The sequence below is a fragment of the Prosopis cineraria genome, unplaced genomic scaffold, assembly GCF_029017545.1.
Source record: "Prosopis cineraria cultivar Desert tree isolate PC_DT_omini unplaced genomic scaffold, ASM2901754v1 PC9, whole genome shotgun sequence".
Lineage (NCBI taxonomy): Eukaryota > Viridiplantae > Streptophyta > Magnoliopsida > Fabales > Fabaceae > Prosopis > Prosopis cineraria.
Genome location: NW_026555340.1, coordinates 28461580 through 28471340, shown reverse-complemented (window position 1 = coordinate 28471340; position 9761 = coordinate 28461580). Strand labels below are relative to the sequence as shown.

Below are 9761 nucleotides of genomic sequence, written 5' to 3'. Positions count from 1 at the left end.
TTTGAAGAACTGATATCAATCAATTTTTAATAAATTTGGGGAACCGACTCTGAACCAAAACATAAGTACTAAACATGTGGGAGAGAAATTAAACATGCTAAGTAACTCCTCAAATAAAACTGACGCAATAAGTCAACTGATAACTGCATGACAACTAAGGGAAGCGGTTCACCCCCACTGAATTCGTTGCCATTGTTGACTAACGATTGATATTTAGAAAGAATCCGAGGTAAACTGTGATCAACATGTCAATCTCAATCCTCCTTTCTTTCGCTTCTAGATAACATTTGATCTTAACATCTAACGTTTGACTCTACTCTTGTCTCTCCTCATTCAAGTCATCGATTGCCGAAAAAGTGCATCATTGCACAATAATTAACTAGCGAGCCAGGCTGATCAGGATACAGACATAAACAGGTGAAGTCTTCTATTCTTTTTCTTTTTCTTTTTTCTTTTCCTGGCTCAAAGGAACAGTACTTCAGATACTCTACGTTGACTGTGACATTATTCTCCTTGGAATTATCAGAATCATGAAATCAAACACCGTTGGTGGATGTTTGTGAGGGTTTTGGTATTTGATTGAGCTGAAGGCTGCTAGTGGTATCAGTTCCTTTGTACTTGTACCATTTTGAAGTCAACAAAAAGTAGCCCAAGTTTAAAACTTGTAGAACTGCGATCATGTAATAGAAGTAGTCCAATCTACCCTTGTTCAGATCCTCAGGCAACCAATTCCCAGTTGCAGATTCTTCAGTGACCTTATGAATAATTGAAATAAGTAACGTGCTCAAATAACTTGATCCTGCCATTCCACAGTAGTAGAGTGAGCCAGCAATACTTCTCATGTTCTCTGGAAATTGTTTGTAGTAGAACTCAACTTGTCCAACTGATGTAAATGTTTCTGCAAGTCCAGCTAGTGTTAGCTGAGGAACGAGCCATAGAGCTGACATTGATGATATTGCTCCTTTTCTGGGTTGTATTCCGATGGGTCTGGTTAGAGCCAGAGACCTCCGGTGCTGTTCCACGACGCCAGACACTAGCATGCTCAATATGGCGAGGAATATTCCGATTCCCATTCTCTGGAGGAGCGTGATGCCGCCCTCTTTTCCGGTGAGCCTCCGGAGAAAAGGGACGATGATTCTGTCATAGACAGGTAGCCACAAGGTCATGCTCAGCATCAGGAACACATAGTAGGTTGCTCCTGGAATCTTGAAGCCAGTATGTCCTAAACGCCTGTCGGATTGGAGGGCTTGGAACACCATGATTGTGTGCTGTTGTACAGTAACAACGTAGTACAAAATGGCTGATACCCATATTGGCATCACTCTTACCAGTAATTTCACCTCTTCCACTTGCTGCAAGCTGCACAGATTCCACGGATCACTCGGAGATCCATCCGGGTTTGTTTTATCTTCTGGGATCATAATCGCTGCTTTATCCAGACACCTGTTTGGTAGCATAATACTTCAGATTATATATGTGGTGCGGCAATATTTGTGTGTTTCCCGGTCTAAAAGGAAATTTACCTAAATTGATAGGTATGAGGAAGCTTGGAATTCAGAGACTTGGGAGGCACATAGTTAAAAAGAGAGAGCATAGAATAGTGAGATGGAAGTTTCAGTCTTCTTTTCCTCATGGCTACCACGATCACCTGAACAATGCTTGTCATAGGGCTTCCATTCGGCTTAACTTTGACATACATTTTAGATCCCATGAAGAAGACGATGCATGATACAAGCATTAAAGCTGCAGGAATGGCCAGACCGATAGCCCAGCTCACGTTGGACTGAACATAAACGATGAGGGTCAAGGACACCATCTGGGCAAAAGTGAAGGTGAAGAAGTACCAATTGACGAAGCTATTGATCCCCTTCTTCCCCGACTGTGTGTTGGGATTGAACTGATCAGCTCCGAAAGCTAAATTACAGGGTCGGATCCCGGCCGCTCCGACCAACAATGACCCGAACCCCACCAGAAGAAACGCCATTTGCCCCACCGTCGGTCCTTTGCATGTACTGCTTTCCTTTGCACAGTGAGGAGGGTGCAGATTCTTGAACGCCGCCGTTAGTTGTATCACCTGCAATCCCTGATGAGCCAAAAAATAAAAAATTACTGGGGTCAGAATCATCACTCAAAAATTCAGTTTTTATTTTTTATTTTTAATTTTGGGTGGTCTGATAAATTGATACCACATAGGATGCGAATGTGCAGAAAAATATGGTCTTGTAGCGACCGAAATATGTGTCGGAGCAAAAAGCTCCGAGCAAGGTAGCGAAGTTGGTGCTGCCATTGAAGATGTTAATGACGTTGGTGGCTGTGATGTTCTTGAGGTTGAAAACTGTGGTAAGATAGACCAAGAGGTTGGACAGCGTACCAATGGCTCCCAGCTTCTCGAACGTTTCATTTCCTTCAATTCGACCACAATAAATTTGTAAGATACTGCGAGACAGAGCAGAAAGAGACAGATAGTATTTGCCTTCCTACCTATGATGAATGGCATGACCTTCCAGCCTCTGTAATTGATCTTAGGATCATCCTCGTCCTCTTCCTCCTTCACAGGTTTCTCATTATTCTGCATATTCTCCCTTTTGCTTTTCTCCATTGTTGCTCTCTGGATTTGTGTCTCACGGGTGGGATATTGAGTATATGTGTATATATATATATAGAGAGAGAGAGAGAGAGAGAGAGAGGAGAGTAAGTGAATGTGAGTGAGTGGTGGCGTCAAAGGCAATAATTCAAGTAAAGAAATTTCAACTACATTTCACTGTAAAATTGCCCGCGGTTTATCATCATGTTCGCATGTGGTGTTTTTGGTCCTCCAGTTCTGGTATTTCCCTCTCTGGGCTGTTGAAGCTAGTGGGTTGTTGGACCCACCCATCGTCACTGATGACCAAAAGTCCATTAGCACACAAACGACAAGTCACAGCCTAAAAGTTTTGAGTGTGTGATTTAGACCTTCACGAAGCTTAATATTTTACCGGACGCCAATGGGTTCCATGATTAACTTGAACATTGCAGGATTCACACTCCTCGACCTCAATTTGAGGATAAGAATCAACGATACATGTGTAAGTCAGGGGTCCGTCCCAATATAGAACTATTCTATAAGGGGAATGCAAATATTAATATTCTGAGGTGAATGAGATCTGAATCTTTTGAAATAAATCAAACTAAAGTGAAACATTGTGGCTTCAGTCCCTTTCTAATGAATCTCCTTAAAAAAACAGAATATTGAGTAAATAAATGAGAAAACATTTTTTTGTAAGTGGCCGGTGGAGACAGTACAGCAAGGAAGGTTAATTTTGAGAGGCATGATGATTGAGAATACGAGTGGGTGTGAAGTCGTTGTAGGGGTTATGAATTGAAAGACACCAAAAGTGTCGTATGTCAATTGTCAAGTGTGATGAATGTGTTGGGGTTAGAGGTGCGAATTAACACCGGCCAATCCTATAAAACCGGCTCGGGCTAAAAATATTTTAGGGTCAAGTTCCCTAAAGACAATAGGATCGATCCGACAGTTCAGCGGTCCCTTTTTATTTTTTTAAAAAAGTAAGCGTTTAAGATATATTTAAAATTAAAAAACAAAATTAGTTCACAACCACACAAATAAGTAACAGCTCTTAATAATACAAATAATAAAATAAAAATTAAATATTTGTAGCGCACTAGCAGCACTATCATTAAGATCATCATAATCTGATCCTTCTCCTTTTGATTTCTCTTTAGCAGTAATGATATTAAGCTTTTCATGTTTTTCTTCATTACATCCTTCATTAGTAATATAATTTAATTAATTTGTATATTTTTTTTACAATTAAAATAAGAAATAATCAACTTTTAGTCCTCAAATTTGTTTTAGATATTAATTTGACATCTCAAGTTTAATTTTTAATCAACATACTCTTTTGAGTTTATTTTAATTATCGACTTGGTTCTTAATGTTGAAAAATAAGGTTAGATTATTAAAATTTGTTGACATGAAAAATATAATGGATGGAAGTCATGTAAATTAATGAAAATAAGTATAATCATTTAGATAGGGAAAAAATGGACTATGAAATTTAAAAAAAAATAAAAGAATAAAATATAATGAAAGAGATTATATTGAACTAATTTGAGGATTAATATCTTCTTATTTAGTTGCATATACATGTCAAGATATTAATAAACTTTACACATTAAATTATTTTGAGAGTCAATTTCTATTTTAGAATTTAAATGATTGACATGATAATTTAAGAATACACAATGAAGCAAATTAATAAAAGTTAAATTTGATGAATCAAATCGATAATCAAAGCAAATTTAATTAGGGGATTAAAAGTTGTATTATCTCTTACAAAAATAATAATATTGGGATCTAAAAGAGCCTGTCCTTAAAAAGAAAGAGCCAGCTATTTTATTTTCAAGCATATTAGAGAGGGCTTTTTAAGCTCAAATATCATTTTTAACTCCTAAATTAGGTGCCCAATCTTATCTAATTTTGGACTTAAACGGGCGAGCATAAGCCATTTTACTGGCTCTAATTGAATTGGGTCTTGTACTTCCTCCCTTTGCTCATCTTGAATTGAATTTTCATTTTCTCAATAAATATTATGGTATGTTAAATTTTAAGATACAATTATTACTTATTAGTTAATTCCAGTTAGACGGAGGACAATGAATGAATGTACTTAATTCTTAGATGGTACCACATAGATTTGATTTGATATTGTCATTTCTCATGAGAAAGAGATTCGCACCCTAAACAATCGTGCACTCGTTTCCACGTTAGGTTCCGGGATTCTTCTAAACGAGATGTCGATGCTCCTAGCACGGCTGGCATTAACATACGTGATTGATAATCTGAAAAGAGGTTGATTACCTGCGAACTAGGGAACCACATTACTTTGATGAATCTAATAAAATCGTAACAAGCGTCGGACTGAGTTCACACACAAGTCAGCGAGGACCTTCTCTGTTGTCTGCTTTCTTAGTTCCTTTTTCCTAGATGCTCCTAATTCAGACCTCAACCACAGCCACTTTTTCAAGCAGATTCAATCATTCAAGTCTCCTTTTCACATTTAAAAAAAAAAAAACGTTTAGTCTTTTATTGCCCTTCAGCAGATATCAACGACCTCAAATCACCGAATTTTGTGGTCAAATGAAGTAAATCCTTGTATATGAACGAAGTGAGAGCAGTTTCTTCCTCCTGCATATTCCATACGTCCACTTCATTTTTATTGCATGTCTGAAGTGTTCGGTCTATATAATGAATTATTTAGATTTGATTTATTTCAAAAAGAAAACAATCCAGACGTAAAGAAATAAAGAACAATCAATCTGATTTTTTCGTTTGGAAGACATGATAGTCCAAGCATGCAGTGAGGGTAGAGAAGAGATGAAATTAAAGTATAATGGAAAGAACATGGATGATGGGAATCGCATTGAACTTTGAATTTTCACCGAGCAACATGAAACTTTTGGAGAAGCTTTTCTTCAACCTTCTATAGTCCAGCCGCTTTTTGTAATTGATTTTTTTTTTTTTACTTCACAAATACAATTTTTAACATTACTGGATTATAATTAGCCACGTAACTATGAAGAACTTCGAGTTGGTTAACTCATAAAATTATCATGGGAGATAATTTTAACTAATTAATTTACATCCTCAATAAATTAGCTAATGACATTCAAAATCATACATTCTTTTTATGTCCACCCTTGTTTAATGTGTTGCCTCAATTAAAAAATTTAATATGTTGCTCATTACAACGGCAATTTTAGAAATATCATATTAATTCTATTTTAAAAAATTTAAAATACCTTATAATTTTTAATATAATATTTAGAAAAAATACATTATAATAATGATGAGGGGAGTAATATTGATAAAAATTAAACTTCAAGTCTAGTAATCATTTAAATGAACTATAGGACTTAATTTTTGGATTGAATGAATGAAAATAATCTCTGAGTTAAGAGATTTGAAATCCATTAATAACTATTTTAAAAGTTTGATAAGATTCAAATCATTTAATGCTATATTTGGATACACATGGATTTGGATTTGAGCCAAATTTATTGTTTGGATAATAAAAAAAATGTATGAATTTAGATTTGACCCAAATTCAAACCCAAGTTCTCCCTTAATCTCTTTATAATTTAAAATCATTTCTAAACCCCTATTATTTCAAATCTCAACTCAAACTCTTTTGTAATTTGACCCGAATGGATAAAGGCTTAATTGACCTGCCAACGGTAGTTACACCGAACCACCAAAGTTAACGGAAATAAGGTACCACCATTGATCGGGACAGGATAGCTGACTTTCATTAGGACCGGACCGATAGCGATGACGAGGATCGGATGGCCGACTTCTACTAGGACCGAACTGACGACGATGATAGAGACCACAAAGTTGAATTCCACCAACTGCGATGACAGGGACTTGATGGCCAACTTCCACCGAGATCGGAACGATGACAATAACCAGGACCGCACGGCTGACTTTCACTGAAACTGAACCAATTGTGACAACGAGGATTGGATGGCTGACTTTCACTAGAACCAGACTGATGACAACGGGGATCGAATGTTTGACTTCTACCAACATCGGACGGCAGACTTCTACCGGCATTAGACAAACAGTGATGAAGGGCACTTGACGGTTGACTTCCACTAAGATCGGACCGATGGCTACCACAAGCACCAGACAACCTTCTTCTACTAGGACCAGACCAACAGCTACAACGAGGATTGGATCGACAGTGATGACGGGGATCAGACGGTTGATTTCCACTGGGATTAGATCGACAGCAATGATGTCGACTGTACGACCGACTTTCAAGGCTCACCATCGCCGTCAGTTTGGCCTCGGTGAAAGTCAATCATCTAGTGCCCACTGTTGCTATCGGTCTGGCCCCGATGGAAATCAACTGTTCGGTGCCCGTTTGTTTGGTCCCAGTGAAAGTCTACCATCCAGTGCCGGTCGTTGCTGTCGATCCGGTCCCAGTGGAAGTCACTCATCTGGTCTCTATTGTTGCTGTCAATTTGATCCCGATATAAGTCTGTCTTTTGGTGCCTGGGGTCGCCGTCAGTCTGGTCTCGGTAAAGTTGGCCATCCAGTCCTTATCATCGCCAATAGTCCGATCTTGGTGGAAATCATAAGTCCCGACTCGATCATCATCGGTGCCACAATCCCAGTTAGTTTTATTTGTTTAATCTCGTTGAAAGTTGGCCATTCAAATCATTGAGTTTGACAAATCTTCCAAGTTTCTTTTGAATTCAAATATAAAATTTGAAATTTGAAATTTTACTTTAAATCCAAATAAAAAAAATTTAATATTATAATTTGAAATTTTTTATATCATCCAAACAAAGAATTTAGAATCTATGAATTTTACATGTGAGATTTCAAATATAAGATTTTAAATTTAAAATTTCAACTTAAATTCACCCATCCAAACACAACCTAAATGAACTATAGGACTTAATTGTCGAATTGAACCAACAAAAATAATCTCAGATCTGAAATTTATTGATAATAATTTAAGAAGTTTTTGGAAGTTAAAAATTAAGAAAAATTATAATATTAAAATAATAATTTGTTGTTCTCAACAATTGTGACTTGTAATATTGATTCTATACCGTCAGTAGTCAATCTATAAAATTGAGGACGAGATCAAACCTTGACAAAAAACAAGTGATATGAATCTATGATACTGCTGTGATCTCAAATGATAAAACATTAAATAATATATAAATATTAACATGAAGGTGGATATTAAACAAGTGATATGAATCTATGATACTGCCTGGCCATCTGATTGTTTGGACGGGTGTAGGTAGGGTAGGGTCCTCGCCTACTTCTAGGAACTTCTTGCTTCGCCTAAGAGCTAATAACCTATGATATTCCACCTATAATTGCACCTGTCTTTCAAGTTTATGATGATCCTTTAAGAATAAGTCTTGGATCAAAATAGTATGCCCAAATATATAGTTTGGCCTGTAGGAAGCTCTTTAGCAAGTTCTCTCCTTTGTTTCTCTTTCCTCTGATGCTTGGTTGCCATCAACAATAAAAATAGCAGCTTTTAGCTCAATTCCAAGACTTGAACCTGCTTTGAAAGTCCAAATAGCCTTGATCCACTATAGAAAAGTACCAGTTTTCCATAGTGATAAGGACTTCACCCGAAAGCATTGATTGGAGTCTCATAGCAACAAAGAAAAAGAAAGAGGAAGTGCTATTATTGGGCGAACCCTACAATAAAAAAAGATAGAACACAAGAAGCTCAGTAGTAAGGCTGTCTTATAGTCACCACTTGTCTATTGTTTCAAGCTTTAAAACATGCAGAAAAACAATATACCGTTGTTAGTTTAACAGCTCAAAGTTCATCTCAATAAAATATCAGGTCAGTCACATGACTTATGTTGTTAGTTGAGCATAGCTAACGCTACCATGACACTACACTGTGCTTGCACTAACGTGACTTACAAACAACGCTGATACTATATAGCCATATACGCAATGCTTAAGACTACCTCCCTTTACTTCACTTCAGAGTCTTAGGCGCAGCTCTTCTAGTCAAAGAAGAGTTTAGTTTCGAGCTTGTGCACTCCTAAATTATGAAAGCTTCTATCACGAATAGGAATTGTGTGATTCTTTCTATCCCCGTACTTTCTCATTCTTATGGAGTTGCATTTCCTAAGTTATGCAGTTATCTTCCTTGGCTTGACAGTAGTAAAGGAAAAATCACTTGACCTTTTTTGCCTTATTTTTTTAAAAAACACAATTCTTTCTGAGATGGCCAAACTTAACCATGATAGATCAACCTTTTGGGATGAGTATCGAGAGCCTCTACTGCATAACGTAATCCTTCACTATGATTGACTGACTGAATATAGTCTTTTAGTCTTAATTGAAAGGCTGCATGAATTACGGGATTAGCTTTATAAACCATCACTCATGCCTTTGTAGTAGCACCAGATAATGAACAAGCACCATCCTAGAGTTCTTAGGTTGTTCGGCAGTGAAGGAACTGGGAGGCAATCTCTATGCTCATGGTATTCTGAAGCCACCCAACAAGTAATTCATCAACAAAAGACCATTATTCGAAAGCTAGATTTGAATTAATCGATGCACCATCAACGATCATAGAAGGAAGTATTTGAGCAAAGCCATTAATATGAGCCTCCAATCGATTGCCCTCAATGAGAGGAAGAATAATTGATTCTCAAAGAAGGAAGTTCCCTCCATCCAACTTGATAGAAGATGAAGACTGAGAGGAAGAAAATAAGGGATTGACCTTAGAACCAGTGTTAACAATGATTGGAGGAGAAGATGAAGAAGACACAAGAGCTCCAGTAGAGGCAGCCATCAAAGACGAGGACAAAAAAGCCCTAAAGGCTTTGATACCAAGAAAGATAATAAGACAAAAGAAATGAATAAGGCCAAAGTAATATGTCCTGGCGTATTCTCTAATGATTTATATATAGTACCAGGTTTGACTAGGCTATTACAATAAAACAAATGAAATAATGCCACGTACAACAGAAGAATATTCTACACATAAATCTGCCTAATTACAAATCATATAATTATGTTCTAACAAAACCTAGGGGCCATTTTCTATAAGGAATTTGAGAAGAGAAGGGTGGTGGAAACCAATGGTTTAATGGACGGACTGATGCACATTAAAGATGATAAAGCAAACAAATTAAGTGATAAAGAAGTTGTGGGACAACATTTTGAGCTTAGTCATTGCTGGATATGCATCCACTTCACT

At 37.0% G+C, this 9761-nt stretch overlaps 1 protein-coding gene across 1 annotated transcript; it reads right to left on the bottom strand.

Annotated features, from left to right (window-relative positions):
* LOC129319271 (protein NRT1/ PTR FAMILY 2.9-like) lies at positions 1-2672 on the bottom strand. Its single transcript, XM_054964277.1, has 4 exons — positions 2482-2672; positions 2187-2404; positions 1524-2083; positions 1-1443 (listed from the first exon to the last, which is right to left on the bottom strand). The coding sequence occupies exons 1-4, from the start codon at positions 2597-2599 to the stop codon at positions 537-539; spliced, it is 1803 nt and encodes a 600-aa protein (XP_054820252.1). The 5' UTR covers positions 2600-2672; the 3' UTR covers positions 1-536.
* Between the last annotated feature and the right edge of the window lie 7089 nt (positions 2673-9761).